At 36.8% G+C, this 21134-nt stretch overlaps 1 protein-coding gene across 9 annotated transcripts in view; it reads right to left on the reverse strand.

Moving 5' to 3' along the window:
• QTMAN (queuosine-tRNA mannosyltransferase) overlaps nt 1–21134 on the reverse strand; it is a 389119-nt gene that overhangs the window by 184043 nt on the left and 183942 nt on the right. For all 9 annotated transcript variants that reach the window (XM_040474979.1, XM_040474978.1, XM_040474983.1 and 6 more), the window contains 2 exons: nt 16847–17014; nt 13278–13451 (listed from right to left, as the gene is read on the reverse strand). In XM_040474979.1, the coding sequence (XP_040330913.1) occupies nt 13278–13451; nt 16847–17014 (342 nt within the window). The remainder of the gene's footprint in view (nt 1–13277; nt 13452–16846; nt 17015–21134) is intronic.

Below are 21134 nucleotides of genomic sequence, written 5' to 3' on the forward strand. Positions count from 1 at the left end.
TTCTCCGAGTTCCCTATTTCAGCTAACAGTACAATAATTTCAAAACTTAGGCATTCCTTTCAGTTCATTCTCCCCCCACCCCGTCTTCCATTTCCAATAGAATTTATCACCTAACCCTGAATATTCCACTTTCCCATTGTCTCTTGCTTATGTCTTTTCAAATCCATTCTCACAGACTGAGACGGAAGCTCCCTCTTCAATTAGAGGAAAATAATTATACACACTTTAGGATTCGGTGTTATGAAATGAGTTCTGGTACTATAAAATGAAATGCAGTGGTTTTGAATAGACCCTACCTCTCTCCATAGAATCACTTGGTCTGTTCAGGGTATGTGTTGATATTTTACAGAGCAGATCTGCAATGGGTTTGAATGAGATGGGTGTCCCAAACAGATAAATCAGTTCTCTACATGCAAATGAATTCCGAGCTGCAGTCAATATTCGTGAAGTTAGAGTCAGCTGATAGGAACAGGAAGCAACGGACTGGACACCGAATTTCAAATGAGAAAGATATTTCCATGGATATACAAAAATGCAACATATAGGAGAAAAGAGGTGCTAAATTGCTATTTCTTCTCTTGTTGCCCGCTAATTATATATGAATCTCAGTATGCGGCCAAGTAAGTGGAGAAATGCCACCATTCTGATTTAGTGGCTGTCTAAAGAAAAGGACCAAGATCTCAGCTTAGAACACTGGGCAAGACTGAAAGACGGCCAAATGTTTGTGCAACGAATGAGCTTACCTTTAACTAAAGAAAACTGTAACTAGGTTTCCTAAATTGAATTCTCACTATATATAGGTTTGCTATTTTTTTAAGTTTCATATTTAACAGCACTGGTACACAAAATTAGAAAAACAAAAGTGGCAATAACTTAATTAAGAACTAGTTTCATAGAAATACTTACTAATAAAAATAAATTTGTAGGTAGCATTGAGTCAAATACAGTAGGAACAAAAACTTAAGGAAAACCAAACTTAAGGACAGCTTCTGATTTCTAATCACTCACAGAAGCACCTCTGCAGAGAGTTGCTAACAGTACAAACCTTGCTCAATGTCAGCAAGGTTTATGATTCACCTCATATTAGGCCAAAATACAAAAGACCCAGAGCATACACGACAAGAGCACCAACACATAGGACAGTACTTTCATTGAATATTCTTAGCAACATTTGTAAGAAGAATTTTGGTACTTAGTCCAACACGCTTTGGCACCCCAACATTGCTGGGTTTGTTTTAATTGTAAGTTGACATAAAGCAAACATCTGTTGCTTCTAAAATTACTGAAGTCAGGGCACCTGGGTGCCTCAGCCACTTGAGCATCTGACTTTGGCTCAGGTCATGATCTCACGGTTTGTCAGTTCGAGCCCTGCATTGGGCTCTGTTCCAGCTTGGAGCCTGGAACCTGCTTCAGATTCTGTGTCTTCCACTCTCTCTCTCTGCCCTTCCCCCGACTGCTATCTGTCTCTCGCTCTCAAAAATAAATAAACACTTAAAAAAATTTTTAATTACTGAAGTCATACAGGATTACAATTTGGGGCAAAGTTCCTACTCTATAGGAAATTAATTACATATAGGTTAATGAAAGCACTAAAGATATTTTGAGAAGGGATACACAAATTAAAGATGATAATAATAACAAGTAGCATTTATTTAACGTTCACTATGCTTCAAGCATTTTAACAAGTACCTTAAACACATATCTCATTTAATTTTTATAACATACCAATGAGACTGCTACTACTCCCCCTATTTTACAGATGAGGGAGAAAAATGAGGTGTGAGAAGCCAAACAACTTTCGTGATATTAAGCAAGTGGTTAATAGAAAAGGTGGTACTGAAACACAGCTGTGCCTGACATCAAGTCAGTTTTCTTAGGCACTATACCATGCTGCATTTTCATTATACGGTACTGATCACAGGATTCCCTGTCCAATGGGACCAAAGTGACTCAGTTATTGACCTCTGAGAAAACAAAGGAAGGATAGTTTAATAAATTCCTGCTTATACAGAAATAAAGAGCTCAAAAGATCTGATGTTTTCACAAATTCTGAACTCAGGTTTTTAAGATGGTAACAAATGACAAGAAACAGATATCTTGGATTTTCCTGGCAAAACTAAATTTGAGGCTTTGTCGAGCATCTCGAAGGAAGGAGCAAATCCAACCAAAATGTCTAGAAATGCAGGTCACTATAACAAATCACACAAAGTTCCAAATGCTGACACTGGGGTAAGAGCGGACACTTCTTGCTGGTCGGCTCCCCCTAAATGACCTGCCAACATCTCAGACTCAACGTATAAAACTCCAAATTCACCACCTTCACACAAGCAAATCTATGTCTCAATCCCAATAGGACAGATATTCTCCCGGTCACTATAATTAACATTTCAAAATCATCTAAGACCATTTCTCCATCCACTAAGGTGCCACGTCAATTTGCCAAGTCGACAACCAGAATATTTATGTGTATTTCCTCCTTCTCATCTGTATGCTACTTCCCTAGCTCAAGTCTTCAACAATCTCGGCTAGTATTTTTGCAAAACTTGTTTCTCTGCCTCCTCTTTCCTTTCTCATCAATATTACTAACTTCCCCATTCCATGCTCTAACAGTGGCTCCCAAATGACTATAGGCTAAAGTCCAAATTCTTCAGCCTTAATTTCCATCTCCAATCTTGCTACATGTTCGCTCAATTGCGTCAAAGGTAATTAATCTCTTCTAGGCCCAATGATCGTTCACTGCCATAAATCTGGTTGTAACTATTCTCTCTCCATAATGTGTGCTTACACTTACTCTAACCCACCCTCCTTTCCCTCATAGTTAAGAAATAACATGGCATTAACGGAAGCAGCATATTGAAGCCAGATAGTTTCGGGAGCTGTACAATTGCAGGCAAGCTTAACCTTCTGAACCTCACGTTCCCCACTTGTAAAATGAGGATAATAGTACCGCGCTTGCAGGGTTTTGGTAAAGATTAGAAGTAACATACATAAAGTGCATGCCCAGAAAAGGCACTTGATAGGTGATCGCCATTATTATTATACCCAAAACTTAGTCACTGTCTTTAAGGCCCAGATTAAATGCCATAAAAAGCATCTGTGTTGTCTTTTCTGTCTTAAACCTAAAAATACCTGATTACACCTATCACTTTTACAAAGCTCTTGTGATTAAGAATCCTGTCTTATATATCCTTATATCCTAGAATACCTTCTATTTATCATACAAATATAGCAAGCTTTTAATAAATGTTGGGTGAAAAAGACATGAATAAACCTCAAAGAATTAAATTTATTTTCTTGCATCCAATTACTTCGAAACATATTTGTTAAAGAATTTCCTATAAAGTCTTTTATCTGGAATTTCTGTGGGAATAAGACATTCTGTCTCAGAGATCATTCTGGCAGTTTACTGCTGAATGGTACATTCCAAATAGTTTATTTTTTTAATGGAAAACTTTCTAAAACACTCCCCAGCAGTCTTCAAAAGAACACTGAACAACGAAAATGACTTCTGTACCAATCACCCCACCACACTCCACCACCACAAGGAATGCGTACGTATCACAGGTGCCCGGCAGATGTGGAAACGGCCCGTGTGCCTTTCTCTTGCATGCACTGCTGAATTATGCCCTCTCATGCACTGCGGTTCTGTGGATTGATAGGATATAAGACAGTCCTCACCCTTATTTGAACTGGTAAGCTTCAGATCCTCATGTATTCTATAAAACTGTTAGGGTTTTCAAAATTTTGTTTCCCCTTACTTTTGAGGCGGGAATCATACTGAATGGGTGAGGTCATCAAAAAGCCTGTCAACCGATAACCAAAATGGTGATGATGGGAGTACAAATAAAATCATGAGCATGTGACTAACATTTACGAGGTTGATGGCACGGGGCTCAGTTCAGCACACTGTAATAATGATCTCAACTGGCATAGTAAGTCGAAGAGGTAGGTACTATTTCGATTACCATTTTACAGACGGAAAAACTGAAGTTCCGGGAGGTTAAGTGATTTGCTCTGGGCTGAGCAGTAGTGCGTGGTATCAGACAAACCAGAATCACTGCACACCACCCTGCTGACTCCCATTTTTTATTCCGTGTTACCCCCAATGGAATGATTTGAATAAGTGTTTTTGAGGAAGAGAACCAAAACTTGACCCTTTAAACATCAAAGCAATTTATTTGAAATCTTTCTAACATGAATTGTATATAATCCTCATGTAATGAATGGAGTATATAACATAAATTGTTCTTGCCTGGATGGATCTACACTGATGATCACTCATTATGCTACAAGAAGTTCAGGGATGGCCTCTGAGCCCATTGAGGGGAAGAGATCCTAAGTGGACCTTTTGCTGAACTCCCCTCAACTATGGTTTGGGTTTGTTGCATGGCATTCATCCCCATTTTTTAGCAGCCCTGTTCCACGACTCCTTTTGGAGGGATGATGCAGCCTCTAGCTGAACAAGTTCTCTGATGTTTAGTCATTTCTCCACCCCTTAATCTGGCCTTTGCTTCTTACCTCCCAGATTTCTTCGGACAGGACAAAGAGGAAATTAAAAAAAAAAAAAAAAAAAAAGTACATCAACTCTTTGATGTACAATGAAGCCAAACATTGTCTATACTTGAGAACAGGGTTAAATCATCTTATGAAAGGATAGCTTCTGTTGCTGCTGCTGCTGAATTTGGAGGACTTCTTTTGGGTGGGGTTATTGTTATTGCATAAACCAGACAGCAGAAATCTAATGGCAGTAATTAGGCATTAACATGAATAATAATTTCATTAAAAATACATTTTGAGTAAGCAAGAGTTTGTTCTTTGTAACTTCAGGCCAACAAAGGAATTGTATATACATGCTGAAACCAAATTCTTTTCTTCACAAGAATAGTAAGAGGAAGATGGTTAGAATATAACACAGCATGAAAGATTTGCATTAGATATAAAGGAGATTTCGTGAAAGTGAGTGGTGTTAAACATTGGAATGATTTATCAAAAGTTTTTTTTTTTTAGTACAGTGATTCTATAAAAATTTTTTTAAATGACATTCAAACGAAACACATTTTTGCATTCATTTTGAAGAGCCAAAATAATTGTTAGCAAATATGGATATGTTTAAATTTGTAAAAGCAAAACTTTTCTTCTTCTACTTCAAACCTATGTTAATATTCAAGAAGACAGACCCATTTCGTTACCTAACGGAGCAAAGGTGGTAGTTTTAGCAATATGTTGAACTAATACTTCATCAAAAACATCTGAGAAACATGACCTCATACGGTGCGAAGATTAAGGTGCTTTCTGGCAACTCCTGCCCCCCAAAAGCAGGACTCTTGACTGCAGAAAACAAAGTTTTCTATGGGGAGCCACGAGGGCTGCCTTCTGTCCTATCAATCCACAAATTCTCAAATTACAGATCTGCTGTTGTTTTGTGACACATCTGCTTTGCAATGTAAAATAGTGTTTTCTTTAATAAGAATTCTTCAAAAAGCCCTTAGGCTCCTCGCCTTTGTTTGCACAGCCTGAGAGTTTTCATTTAAAGTTTTCACACTGTTTCTAAAATTCTCCATTTTTGTTTCTAAAATAGTTACGTGAAGTCCACAGACCTCTGTTTTGGCTTCACATTTCAGCTACATGGAAAAGGTGGAGAGAAACATGGAGAGAAATTCTTAAGGTTTCAATAACTGACATTACTCCAAATGACCGACGTTGTTTTTCTCTTTCCTTCGCTGTCAAAAATGTAGGAGGAGGAAAGCTATTTATATAACCCCTGTCCCCAGAATGCAAAGGCTACTATGAAATGAGTAAATTCACAGGTAAAATCTACTATTGTTTATTCTGGCAACTCTGGCAATCCAATACAGTGGAAAATTAGAATAGGTAATGAAATGATTACAGAAGCATATGAAATTCTTCTCTACGGATCGTAACAAGATTGATACGATATTCTCTATGGTCCCTAAATGGGACCTGAACCCCAAATACAGCTCCTATTTTTCAATGTAAAGTATACAGCCTTCAATTTGCTTCTAAGTCCAACCTTCAAATCCTAAAGAAATACCATCCATTCATCTCTTCATTAAATTTGGATGATTTTTTTGTGTGTGTGTGGTCTCCGCTGGAAACACACAAACTTGGTCTTTTAGAACAATTATGGGCAAGTATAATAAAAAAAATGTAAACTTTTTCACAGTATAATGGGACTCAGAAGGTAAGCAAGTAATAAATACATACAAGTATCAGGACTTGACAGTCTCCAGCATTTATCTCTCTTCACCTTTACTCCACCCTTATGTTACTTGAAGCAGATGATAGCCGCTTTGATATTCCTTACTCATGGTCCCTGAGGGAATTCCTTGAGCAGGCCTGATCTTTTTCAAGAATAGGAAATGCCGCTTTGTAATTCACTGTATTTCTACAATACACTCTTCTGTGATTCAATTTGTTGAGAGTGGGGATGATCTCGTTCTATGAAAATCATGAACAGTCCCTCAGTACCAAATCTTACAGGGGGCAGCTGGAAGAAGTGTGATGATAGGCTGCTGCAGTCAACTCCATTCTAAACATCTAATGTGATGCAGCAGGCACTGCCCTATGTAACACGAGTGTCACGCTATACAATTACTTGTAAGGGAAGAGAGTTTGGATAAATGAGACGTAAATACGAATAGGAAAAAAAAAAAAAAAAAAGGATTCAGATACACGAAATAACGGTCTAAGCCCACAGCTGTATCTCTGACGTATTCTTTCTATTCTGCTTCTTTAGGCCCATCTTCAATTTTACCATCAGAATTCTTTTTTAAATTTCTCATTCCTCTTCAGTATCCTCCTTTTTAAAACTTCTACCTTTTAAAAGTCGGCTTTCTAAAGTCTTGAGTCCTTTCTTTTATAACATTACCATGACATGGTCCCTTTTATTCGATATTTCTGTCAATTCACTTGTATAAATCATTTGTTCTTCAGTGGTCAGGGTCAAGTATCAGGGACCAGAACCTCGTTTTGGGGGATATGCAATATAGAAATAATGAATTAAAGAAAAAGAATTTGGGTTCTAACATGGATTAAAAATGACTGATTTCTTGTTCTACCTTTACTATCTGTATGACTGTAGGCATAAAGTTATTTACATTCTCTACAGCTAAGTTACTTCAAACTATAAATGGAAAATAGCTTTTAGAATTTTTGGAAAAATAAAATGCTAAAATACGCATAATAGGCTTAGCCACATGCAGGGCTAAAATAAGAATCACTAAGGTTAACTGTTATGGTTAGCTCTACCTTCTAAAGATGACATTGCCAGAAAGCAAGTTACCAATTCTTCAGATGTTCTGATTTCATTAGACCAAGACTGACACAAAGGCCTGGCTATGTAAATCTCCTAGTTGTATGAGGCCTTGCCTGTATGGCAGCTACCTGATTTAGAGAAGGAAAATACTGGCTCCTTCTAGCCAATGTCCAGCTCAGTTGGCTGCAGGATTGCTTCTTTTATTCTTTGCATCGCACATCCATGGAGTTCTACGTGAGATTTGCCTTCTTGATATATACAGTGAAATTTCCTTAGTTTTCAATCTAATCTATATCCTCTAACACAGAATTGGCTTCCCAGTCATGAGTCTCATGTCATCAAGTCTTGAGATCCTATTTATCTTCTGGCATGGGACAGGATGCATATTTCTACTCCCTCAAAATTCCTATGTTTAAATCCTACCCTGGTCCACAACATGATGGTATTAGGAGGTGAAGCCTTTGGGCATCACGAGGGTGACTCCTTCACTGATGGGATGAGTGCTTTTACAAAAGAGACTCCAGAGAGCTCCCTAGTTCCTTCTTCCATCACGTGAGAACACTGCACAAACACAGAAAACAGACCTTCAACAGACACCAAATCTACCAGGGCCTTAATCTTGGACTTGCCAGGCTCCAGAACTATGCGAAATAAATCCCTGTTTTTCATTAGCTACCCAGTCTATGGTATTCTGGTACAGCAGCCCATACAGGCTAAAGCATGGTATTAATATTGCAAAATTTGTTTTGTTGCCCACTGATCATCTGACAGGCCTGGATGTCTTCAATACCAAAGGGGGAGTGTATACACTCCCACCCTGACAGCACAGGGAGATCTTGTCCATAAAAAGCCTCCATCAGGAAGATCTAAAAAAGATAGCTCACTGAAATATTCTCTGGTGACCTAAGCTTACAGATGTTAAAACTGCATATGAAGGTTCAGATGTTTACTATCTTCCTTGAGGTGAATACGGCTCGTGTACATCCTAGAGTAAGGCATGATGCTTAACTTCATTTGCTGTTATTTATCATTTCTGCCAAAAGTGGGTTATGCATTTCCCTACATTCTTAAACAGAATTTACTGGCTACCATTTAATCTCTTTTAATAAATCACAGTCCTCCTTTTGATGTACAAGCCGTACAATCATGGAGAAATGTCTGCAGGGTTCTTCAATGTGCAGAGTTGCCTGCCCTGCCATAGAATGGCTTCAGGCTGCTATGCTTTTTCACTTCTCATATATTTTTTTAAATAGTTTATCTCTCTCCTCTCTTGTTGTCGAGCTGTCAGTCAGCTGTCACTTTTTACTGCTGTCAGTGAGCCTGCCTTTATCGCACCCCCAATTTGATGCTGCTAATCTGCTGTCAGCTGAGAAATCAGATAATCAAGACCTCTGAAATTGCATTCACAATAAGTGGTGGGCCAAGCATGGGATGGAGATTGTGAGATATGAGTTCCAGTTCTTGCTCTGTCCCTATCTGGCTGTGTGGCTACCAGGAGACACTTAACTTCTCTGAACCTTGGTGCTTCCATCCAGAAGGAGCAGGATCCGTGTGTGTGTGTGTGTGTGTGTGTGTGTTTGTGTGTGTGTGTGTGTGAGAGAGAGAGAGAGAGAGAGAGAGACAGACAGACAGACAGAGACAAAGAGGAAAGGAGAGAGATCTCAACCAGATTTGGAGCCTAACTTTCTCTGGCTGTCAGAAAGAACATAGGAAACTTTTTTGTGAGTTAACAGAAGGCAGGATAGGGGTACCACTGACCTTTTAACTGTCAAATTCAAGGATATGTTTTAGTCATCACTTTATTTAACCTTAGTCCTCTGAATTCAGTACTGACCATCTCCTTAAAGTCTTCTTCCCTTTGCTCCAGAGGATAATTCTTTCAATGTTGACCTTCTGACTCTTTTTTCTCCTCTCTTCAATCCTGGGCTGTTCTTCCACCAGCCCCTTAAGTGTTAAGAGTGCCAATAGCCAGTCTGAAGTTCAAAGCCAGGGTAATGATGAGAAACCAGCAAGAAGCCTGAGAAGTAGCAACCTGTGTGTCCTAGCAGTCAACTGAAGAATGTGTCATAGTGTATCAAACACTGCTGCTATGTCAAGTAAGATGAGCGCTGAGAATTGACCACAGGATTTAGAGAGGCATGGAAGTCATTGGTAACCTCGACAAAAGCAATTTCAGTGGAGTAGCCAAAAGAGAGAACAGTAGGAATAAAATTAGAAGCAAGTACAAACAACTCTTTCAGGAGGTTTCACTACTAACAGAAAGAAAGAAAACAGGCAGTTTCTGAAGGGAGAAGTGGAATCAAGAAAGGATTTTTTTTTTTTAAGATGTAAAACTAATAACACTTCTCTTATGCTAACAGTAATGATCCAGAAGACAGGAGAACTGATGATGCAGAACAAAGGACACATTGCTAGGATAGTAGTCTTATGTATGCAAGAAGGATGAGCTCTGGCAAAAGTGGGGGCAAAACCCTTACACAGAAGCAACGTCAGTTCGTCCTTATTAACAGGTGTGAATTAAGACACCTGGGTGGCTCAGTTGGCTAAGCGTCCCACGTCAGCTTTGGTCATGATCTCACAGTTTGTGAGTTCAAGCCCCACATCGGGCTCTGTGCTGACGGCTCGGAGCCTGGAGTCTGCTTCGGATTCTGTGTCTCCCTCTTATTCTGCCCCTCCCTTACTCATGCACTGGCTCTCTCTCTCTCAAAAATAAATGACCATTAAAAAAACTACAACAAACACACACACACACACACACACACACACACACACACACAACAGGTGCGAAGAAGGAGAATATGCACCCAGGAACACATGGATGGGCAGACGCAGTGGTGGCAGCATATATAAATCCTCTGACGATTGTTTCTATTTTCTCAGTCATGATCTGAGAATGAGGATAGGATATTTGGAATCAGCAGTTTACAAAGAAAGAAAAATGCATGATTAGTTATCTATAGGATGAGAAATGTGGTCTGTTTGCCAGGCAGCTCTCAGGGACCATATGAACTGAGAGTAGACTAATAAGTATGTTCTTGGATGTTCTTCTAATCAAATTAAGGGAAAAGTACAAACAAATTGAGAGTATCTGCAAGACAGCAGGTATGATGACCAAATATGGAGGTTAAGCTCGAGGAAGAAGGAGGAAAATTGGCACAAGAAGAGCATCTCAAAGTAAGGAACTGGCCCCATCAATGGATGGTAGGGTCTTATGAGGCCCAAAGACTGAGTCAGGATGATAAAGAGAATAATAAATGAATCTCTCTATTTATATTAGACTGCTCCTTTGGCAGAATTTTTCTGTTTTCATATGCTAATTAAGAGAGGGCAGAGAGGAAGTCAGTCCTTTATATTCAGGTGGCAATAAATGTGCTATGTTACATAACAATGGGAGTGGGTTAATTAATAAGATGAATTAGTCTTTACTAGGGGGGCTATTACATACCAGGCACTATGCTAGGCATTTCACATATGCATTATTTCCTTTAGTCACTACACAATGCCTATGAGGTGATGATGTAAATGTAATAATCATAATCATTAAAGAACCTAGGCTCAGGGTCATTATACTTGCATAGGTTGCAGAGCTAGCAAGGGGCAGTCAAGACCCAAACACAATGTATGTATGTCTACAGTGTTTAAGAGCTTTCCCATCCCCAGATGCTTAACACATATAACGATAGTTTCAAGAGATATTCTTTCTTGCTACTATTTTTCTGGTCTTTGAGAACGAGGCAGTGAGGGGCGAGCAGGGCAATAGGTAAGAGCTGTTGCCACAAAGCCAATCCTTGTGAAGTCCTATGTGACTGATGTGCTCTGAACTATAACTGTTATCAACTTTATAAATCCTCATATTTTTTGCTGAAATATGGCTCTTCCCTTTCTCTGATGAATATCCATTAGAGTATACACTATCATAGCACATTGTATTAATAATTTAATTGTATCTTCCACTTTGTTTTTACTTAAATTTATTTTTGCCATGACCAAAAAATATTTGTATAGGGACAGAGATAAGAGCATTCAAAAGTTTTTTCTTCTTCCATCATCTTGGTTATGTTGCCTTTGGAATTACTAAATATTTTTCAACATCTCAACAAAATAATACTCTTTTAAGACTGCAGGCATTAGAATGATTGTCATTCATGCAAATAATCACTTACTTACACTATATGAGTTTGGGGTGGATAAAGCAAATTACCATTTGAAAATAATTCAAATAACACTCTGGGCTAAGACCTTGCTTATGAATGTTATCTTGGCCACAATATTTCTTAAACTTCTTCCATTTAGCTAGATTTATGGTAATATAGTCCAAATTAATAAACTATTCAATTGCCACAGGTGTATTAAGTATATGATGTTGTAGGAATATATCAGATGCAAATGAATTTTAAAATACATTATTTATTTGGAATTCTATAGTGGTAATAATTAAGATGTAGTATGATTATGTACTCACTTAAAGATGTACATTTTGAGTATATATTATATGAAAAACTTAAAAATGTATCAAAAAATAAGGTTCATATTTTAAAAATGTGGACTAAAACATAAACTGTGTTTTAGCTCATCATAGATCTTAAAGTGTAACAATTATATTTTCCAAAAGTTGAAATTCTCTCATCCCACATATTATATATATAAATATACAAATACAACAACTATATATGCATATACATATTTATACATACACATGTGTAACTGAAAATCGAATTTGATCTTAGTGTCACTTAGCCTGATAGTTGTCAAAACTGCACATAAATGATTAAATGTTTTTGACATATGACCTTTGCTGATAGGAAGTATGACCAGTAAACATAAAACTGGATCAAAAGTCATAGGGTCTAAACTTTAATCCAGTGTGTGACAATAATCAGCAGTGTGAGTGCAAGCCAGTCTCCTGCTTCCCTGGGCCTCTGTTTTCTGAACTCCATAAAGTAAAAATTGGGCAAGGTTGTAGAACTTAAATTTTATGACTCACTAACTTGACTTGGTATTAGGCAGATTCTTCTTCAATGAAATATTAACTAGTAAAATCCTGAAATAAATCAGCATTCAGAGTGCTGATGAGGACTACTGATCCCACAGCAAAATCTAAATCTAGAATACAGAAAATAATGCTGACCTCCTGCATAATGTGCAGACATTAAATTGTTTCCTGATTTCATTTCAGGGATGGGGAACAAACAGCTGTCCCTGAACTCTTTTTTAAGGACATCGTCAGTTACAAACAGCAGCATCCCCAGCTAGGATGAGTCCCACTGAAGTAAACTTTCTGTTCACACGGGAGAAATATTCCTAGTGGTAATAAAAACCGTTTTGCTAGGTTTAATCAGAAGTGAAAAGGAATTTGAGAATGTTCCCTTTGAGCCACATCATCCACTGCTAATTCAGGGTGGGCCTAGCAACAGGGGTAATAAAAAATGTCCTTAGTAACAGAGAAAGAGAAATGGCAATTAAGTGTATTTGCAACCTAATATAGAAGACCTAACTCTTTATTAAGATAATATAAATAATAAAAAAAAAATGGAAAAAGGAAAAAAATAGAAGGAAATAGCATGGGAAATGAAAGTAACCCAAGCAGTGCAATTTAACACTGATTTACTTAGAACAGTTTGCTATATACATATAAGCCCATGGGCATAAGCTGAATGCAAAGGCTGAGAAACATGCTTAACAATCAATGACTTCTGCAACAAAACAGCAAATAAAGAAACAAAACAGTAAGTGTTAAAAAGCCAAAGCAGCTTGCTTTGGGACAGCAATAAATAACAGAAAAGAAAGGACGAACTCAATATCAGAACTAACCATTCAGTGATAGGTTGGACACATGATTATTTAAAATGTCTGTAAATCACAGCATGGTGAAATAGAATTCGATTCTCCAATTAACCATGCTTACGCTGAAAAGTTAAAATTGGCAAGAACACCACCAATTTCTATACATTTGGTGAATAAAGTATGATACAATATTGAAAACAGAGTCAAACATACTGACCTGCTCACATCAGGAAACCTGATGGGAAAGTAAATAACTTGGCACTTGGGTCTGATGATGCTTTCCAGATCCTTGGGTCTGTGATCAGGAATCAGCTTCATAAATTTTCCAATAGAGGTGAGAAATGACTCCATGTTAAAAACCGAGTTGAATACCACCACATCAGCCACCAGGCTGTAAAGGGAAAGGATAAATGCAAATGATGAACCCACACTCACTCACAGCTATTTTTCATAAGCCTAAGTCCTCTGTGTTAATCAGAGTTTATACTGTCCTTGGGCTTGCAAAGAACTCAGCACTTCCCACAGTATTTACTAAAACGCCTCTAATAGAGAATTAGTTTCATTAGCATTGTATCGTGGTAAGTTTGATTTCTGGCATCAGGAAAGAAAGGCAGGAGAGGAATCAAATAATTTATTGGGATCTTATGAGGCTCCAAACAAAGTTTATTTTTCTGCAATGCCAAGACTTTCTATAATATCAACAGTCAGTACAGCAGGACCTTTTCCGTTGTGGCCCAAATACCCACGTTGGGTTTCTATGTCAGTGATATACGTCGTTTTACACCATACTACACTGAAGAGAACATGTGCCAATCCCTTTCACTACCTTCAAGGAGATGAGTTCAGATAAAGCTACTTCCCACAACAGCATACCTTCAAACACGTGGTTAAAGTCTATTTCGTGTTTAGTCCTTGCTTCAAAAAACCATTAGGTTTTTTAAAGCTCTGGAACTGTACAGGAAGAATTATATGGGATATCTCTACAAACAACTTATTTCACTATTATAGTATATTTGGGGTGGCCAAAGAAGAAGGACCACAATACCATGGACCTTCATAAGTAAATGAAATAAATATAATTTTAGCTATTACTTTTGATGGATATATTGCGTTCCTCCCTTTAATATTTTTTAAATAAAAATAATCTAAAATACATTATTATAAGGAAATGTGAAAACAAATTTTAGGTGTCATAACTATGTCAGTAGTGTTCAAAACAGCCCATAACATTTTATTGAAAACCAATGAACACGAATGATAACCATGGGCAAGCTGGATAAAACCTGAATATGGAGTATGTTCCCTTTATGAGTCAAAAAACTGATTTAATAAATAATTGTTTTGATTTAAGCAAATATTTTTGCCTTAGGCAATGATTTAGGGTCTCGGTGTCATGGGATCTCAGCAAAATGCATACAAACGTTTTAGTGAGAAGCTATATAAGTTCAAACAACAGTTAATTTTATTTCACCCTAAAAATGACAGATCAAGAAAACTAAAAAGTCCGCAAGATGGCAAAACACAAATGAATAAGCAGAGCTTACAGAATAGGAATACCAAAGCAAATCCTTCGTTTACTAAGGACAGCCAAAGTTCCTATTATTAATACACAGCGGAACAAAAAACCTACAAAAGGCATGTTGAACTGCCACCTTTATGCCTCCCCTGCAAAACTGCTTTTCCATACAAGTTTTTTTATTTTTTTTTTTAGTTGCAACCTAGTGGAAATTTGGGGGTAGGGGTGATAACAGCACGGATAACACAAAAGAATGTCACAGAAGTGCTGACACAACACCAAGCAATAAGGAAGCCAATATAATAATATACCAAAAGTTGAAGGATGTTTTACAGCTAGTCTGTTTTCACCATATGTCACATATTGTAATAGCGACCCACAGGTCATAATATACTGTTACGACATGTGTTCATAAGTCAGAGGGCTAGTGAAACCTCTATTTAAGGTGAGTGCTTATGTCAGTCACCTCTAAAGTCCTTAACTGCCACACGGTCAAGAAAGAAATCCGACAGTGCCAACAAAAGCAGAAGTCAGCAAGAAAACTAAAGAAACATTTGAGGAAGCAAGAGTCATACTTTTCGAAGAGAATCTGAAACAGGACTGCTTCCTGACACTCTTATTTTTCCTCTGGACAACTGTGAACCATTTTTTTCTCATTAAGAGGCCAACCGATGATCGAGTCCCCTTCTTTCTCTCCGAGCTTGTTGATCGGTTTACCCTCTTAAGAAGAGCAATGCCGGAAAATCATGTTGGAAGCCTTATAGTCTCATTCCTTTTGACCAAACACAATCTTTTATAAAACAGAGAGATGAGGGGTAGTGAGCTGAAATTTTTTATAGACATCTGACCTCCTAGGGCATGCAACCTAACTACTTACATTCCTAAAAAAATTCAGTCTCCGCTAAATTAAATATCCAAGATGGTCTACAGAAATATTCTTTTCATGCATTTCCTCTCTGATATGAGTGGGTGTAACTCCCATTAACTTTAAAGCCACCCATAAAGGGAAAAATAGACTTAATTTTTTTCCCCAGTTATTTCTCAGGGGTAATAAACACACACTATTTGAGGAAAAGAATGATGCTAATTCAAGAAATCAAAAGAATATTACAAATGTTTTCCATATTGATAAGGCACAGAATGATTTTATTTTTGTTTTTAAAACATATTCCCCTTCTCGGTTTCAAGATAAAATAAAGTATTTTAATTTTATTATGAAATTTCAACACGGTTGCTTTTTTTATGAGACATTTGACGTGAAGCAGTTCCACTCTATTTTGATAGCACTGCCACTTCACAATTGAAGCAGCTTGTAAAAATGATTGCAGGAAAACATTTACGAAATGCTCGAAACACGGAAATATTACCATAGAGTTGTTTTTCTATGTCAACTAAACTATGGAATATGCTGTAGGAGTTGGGAGTCTGTTTAAACACATCATGAATCCCAATTGCTAAGAACTATTAAAAAAGGTAGGATGTACCCTATCACTGCCAAATTGATTCTATTTGATTGTTGCAGTTATGTGAATAGGATGCACCAGCAAAGCCATTTCAGAGTTGTTATTAACTTCTTTCATTAACTAAGCTTCAAGAGATACACTTTGTGGAAGTAACAACAGAGAAGGACCATCACCTTTGAAATGTCATGGTATTTTAAGGCTGTGCGATTTCAGAAGACTCAATGAGGGGAAAAAAAAAAAAAAAAACCAACCACCTAAAGATTCATTTCCCATAGTTTTCTCTTACAAACAGTTAAAAAAAAAAAAAAAGACAAAAACCCCTTGGTCTATTACTTATTCCGCTATAAATTTCTATTTTGATTTCAGCTAGATATATTGAAAGTGGTTGGTAAATGAGAATGGATGAGAATTGATTAACTGCTCTTTTCTAAAAGTACCCCTTCTACAATACAGGATGGAATCAAGGGGTAAAGATGGCGCCTTGTGGACACTTTGATTCTATTTTTATTGTTGTAGAAAATAGATAACTAGTTCAACATACATCATTAGATTGTTACATATGTGTATTTTATAAGAGGATTAGCTGTGTGTGTATATACATATACGTATACGTATATGTATATATATATATATATATATATATATATATATATATGGCAAAGGCACAAGCAAACTACCATGAAAGGTATGTTTACACTTATGCACCTATTTCAAGATGTTTTCTAAATAAGTGTACAGTAGGTCTTCAGATTTAAAAGCGAAATCTTTTAGCAAAGGACTACATATAATGATACAATCTATACCTACCATGAGAGAATTTGGTTGTATCCATACTGAAAATCCCTCTCCTGACATTTCTTGACAGGATATACCAATTGGTTCTCATGGAAGTACAGAATCTTTTTCAACTTCCCAAGGTCAGGCCGAAGGGCAGTCAGTTCAGTCAGGTTCAGCACTGAGCTTGCAAAGAGGGTCCTAGGAAACAAGGAGATTAAAGTTTACTGTCCCAAGTATGTGTGAAGTGGTCATCCTTCTCCTTCCTCCCCCTTTCCCTCTTCCTACCCCCCCAAAAAACATATCCCCTATAGGGACACATCAATAGTTAAGCCTTAATACCATGTAGCAGCATTCTAAGTTTTGATCTCTTAAAAAGCAGCTGCTAAGAACTATAAAAGCCCTGAATCTCATTGGTCTTCTCAGCTCAGTTACTGAGAGATGCAAAAAGAAAAGAAAAAAAAAAAAAAAAAAAAAAAAAACCGGACGGTTTTTTTTTAAAAAAGAAAAAAAAAAAAAAAAAAAAAAAAAAAAAAAAAAAAGCCGGACGGATTTTATTGAAAAAGGCAAGAAAAGCTCTATCTGAAGGACAAATGGAACAAAGATAAGGCTGACTGGGGAATACTTTGCTTGCCAGTTTCATTACACTTTACTTCTTTATGCAACCAACTACTGAAATTCAATATACGAGCAGGAATGGCACATGTTCATGTTATGACATAAACCCTTTTGATTTATGCAACAGACTTATTGAGTGTGGTCTTTTTCTCTTGGCATGTTTTCTCACTGTCCCTATCTGCCACCTCTCCCTTTTTCTTAACTGTTTGGCAATATTCGTGGTTTTCTTATTGTTATTTTATTTTTTTTTTATTCTCCATTACTGGACTGCTAATGGCACCAGATGTATAATCCAGCAACATATGATCTATAAAACTCCTTATATAAAAAATAAATATAAAAAAAGAAGAAGAAGAAAGCTGATTCCTTATCTTTGGGAAAAAAAGGAACTGAAAGCTTACCTATTATGTTTGTAAATGAAACAGTGTCCATTTACTTACTCATTCCACAAACGTTTACTACATGCCTAATGTGGGCCAGAGTCTAACCGGGAAGAAGAGAGAAGATGAACCAAGACAGCCCATCAGGATAAACGCTACCTGCGCTTGTGACATAAACAAAGAATTAACAGAAAGAAACCCGAAAGGAGTAATATCGCTCTAGGACAACCTCGAAACGTTTCCCTAACGAGGTGCCTACCACATATGGACACAAAAGAGGAACAAATTACAGTCCCTGAACAGCTGAGGGCATTTAGATGGCACAATTTTGATAGAATGCCACCTTTACAACATAATGTAGCATCACTTGACCCTTACAGCTTTAGTTCCATTCTACATAATGAGGTTCAACAAGGTTAAGAGTTTTGCGTTTACTGGTAGAAAGTGGCACTGGTAAATTGACGCTGGTACAAAGTGGCAAAGCAGAGACTCCTAGTCTTCAACAGCCTGAAGCACCTTTCATTATGCCATGGATATGAACTGGCTGTGGACCACTTAAACACTGCAAATGATTCTTTGTGTACTTAATAAATACAAAATATCATACTTGTTATTACCATGATTACAACCACTATAAATTTTCCCTTGCAGATAAGTCAAATGGCTAACTTCAGGTGTTTATATGATTTTCACACAGGAAGAATGATGACATGATAAGTGCATATATCATAAGTAGGAATTCAGGTGCCTTCTTCATGGACTAAAAAAGGCACATAAAGACCAAAAGGCCGTAATCTCTCTCTAAAGCCACATGGCTGTATTAATATCATGGTTTAATGCTTTGAAGTAAAAAAAAAACCTTACAAAGGAGACGTATTTATATTTTTAACTGTCTATTTGTATTCAACTAAAGCACACAGAAAAATGGTGATCAAAAAAATGCCTTATTTTGTCCAAAAATATTCCCACCACCACCACCACCACCAAGTATAAGCCTTTCTAAAACTTAAATGGAAAATTCTGAAATATGAAGATACTTGCTTATCTATAAATCTGATCCTCAGTAGAGAGAACAATAAAATATTAATCTCAATCAATCAATATTTCCTTAAAATAAAATGGACGGTGACTTGTGGGTCTAATTATTGAGTAACACCCCCTCCTCTACCTCCATACAATACTACTGCAAGCAATGACTCATTCTTAATCATAAGACCTGAGCAAGCTCAATGTTTTTCACACAGAAGGCCGAAAATTCATTACATGCAGCCCCCACATGACTAACTGCAAAAAAACAAAAAAATGGTACCTTAATGGAGAAATTTGGTAGACATCAATTTACCCAGGTGATCAAACTTAATATAAACAGTAACAGGACACGTGATGTGTATTTCCCCGTGTGATACACTGACAAAGACACAAATCACCAATGTAGTTCTCCTGCCACAAATGCCCGATCTGAACTTGGTCATGAGGAAACAATATTTGCAGACAAATATTCTGCAAAATAACTGGGCTCAATCTCCAAAAATGTCAATGTCCTAAAGAAAAATAAAATCTAGATTAAAGGAAAATAAAGAGACACTGAAACAAAATACAATGTGTGATTCTTCATTGGATGCTAGATGAGGAAAAAATAGTTATAAAGGACATTATAAGGATAATAGGGAAACTCTGAATATGGATTCCATATGAGACTATAAATTTGAATCAATCTTAAATTTCTTAAGTATACTAATTTTATTACGGTCATGTAGGAGAATAACCTTATTCTTTGGAGACACATACTGAATTATTTACATGTGAAGGGTCATGATGTCTACAACTAATTCTTACATGGTTCAAACAAAAGGCTACTAATAACAATAAATATTTATAAGTATATATTTGCATAGACAGATATTTAAAAATGTGTAAAATGTTAACAATTGATTAATCTAAATGAATGGTATATTGTAATTTCATCGACCTAGTCTTCAAAGTTTTATCTAGCTATATATTTATATAATTACAAATTTGAGGGAATATGCATTAAATGGCAGTGAGTAGAAGGGAAAAATACATTTCATAAGTAAAAAAAACCTCTCATCATATATGTATTTCTAATCATAATCCAATTGTTAATTTCCTACATGAGACTTATGCTCAGGATGGGCCATCTGCAGCAAATGTTTAGCCAAGGTGAGCCTTGCACTCTGCTCCTACCATACATCTCTCCTCTCCTTACCCTACTTACTAGCTAATCCATAATCAAGGAATCCAGATCTAAAGTTGAGCGTTCTAAATAAAGCCACCCAAATGAAAGAATGTAATACATTCAGAAGTGAGGTGGCAGTGATTTTCGGAATATTAACCATTTGGGTCTGCCCACACCAACACTTCCTTCAGTTTGTTCAGTCATTAACAGGAAAATCATTTCCCTTGTGTAACTAATCTTGAAATAGCCCTACTTCTAAATTGTGGAAATTATCTCTGTCAGGAAAACAGAGATTCTGTTTGCTTTTCATTTGTAAAATAGTAGTTAAAGTGGACAACAAGCAATTCGTCAAATATTTGAGTTAGTGACACCCAAAAAGAAGTAACGAATATGCTCACAAAATGCAGGTAAGATTCATAGGCAATTTTTACTTTGTCCCCTTCGACCAATTAAAAAATAAAGTTAATAATGATACAATGAATGACATCACTCAATCAGCAGTCAACCCCTAGGCTTCCAATGTTCATCTTGCCACAGGTATTACTTAAGCAATAAATCCTAACAAGGTGAGCTTTATCATCCCACACTGTGTCTCCAACAGGAAAGGGCATGAGGTGATAGCAAAAAGCACTAGGAACAAGATAATTCCTGACAGCTGCTGCTTGAGCACAAGTTAAATTGAACAGTTTATCTCAGCATGAAGATGTTATAAGGTTTTATGTTTAATATTTTTAAATTAACATAAAAACCAGAGAAAGCAGTTGTGCAATCTCTTGCAAACATGACATACTACAATCACTGCATAAGCTGGATTAGGACTTATTACCATGCTACTACAGAATTAAGCTGTTTTTAGACCACCAAAGAGCTTTAAATTGCAACTTTTGTCTCTGTAAGAGAAACCTATATTTAAAATGTCTGCTAAATTCAAATTAACAGCTACATCATTAGCTTATACCATCTCACCAAAGGTATAAGTAAGCTGCTATTATAATCCTCTAACCAAAATGGCTCCGTGCTGCAAGCACATCAACACCATTCTATGTATTTGGGATTGTATCCATATACATGTTTCGAATGTTTCCAATGCACATTACATGTACAATCTGAGTCATATTTGCTTAAG

The sequence above is a fragment of the Herpailurus yagouaroundi genome, unplaced genomic scaffold (genome assembly GCF_014898765.1).
Source record: "Herpailurus yagouaroundi ecotype Mexico unplaced genomic scaffold, PumYag 140, whole genome shotgun sequence".
NCBI classification, from domain to species: domain Eukaryota; kingdom Metazoa; phylum Chordata; class Mammalia; order Carnivora; family Felidae; genus Herpailurus; species Herpailurus yagouaroundi.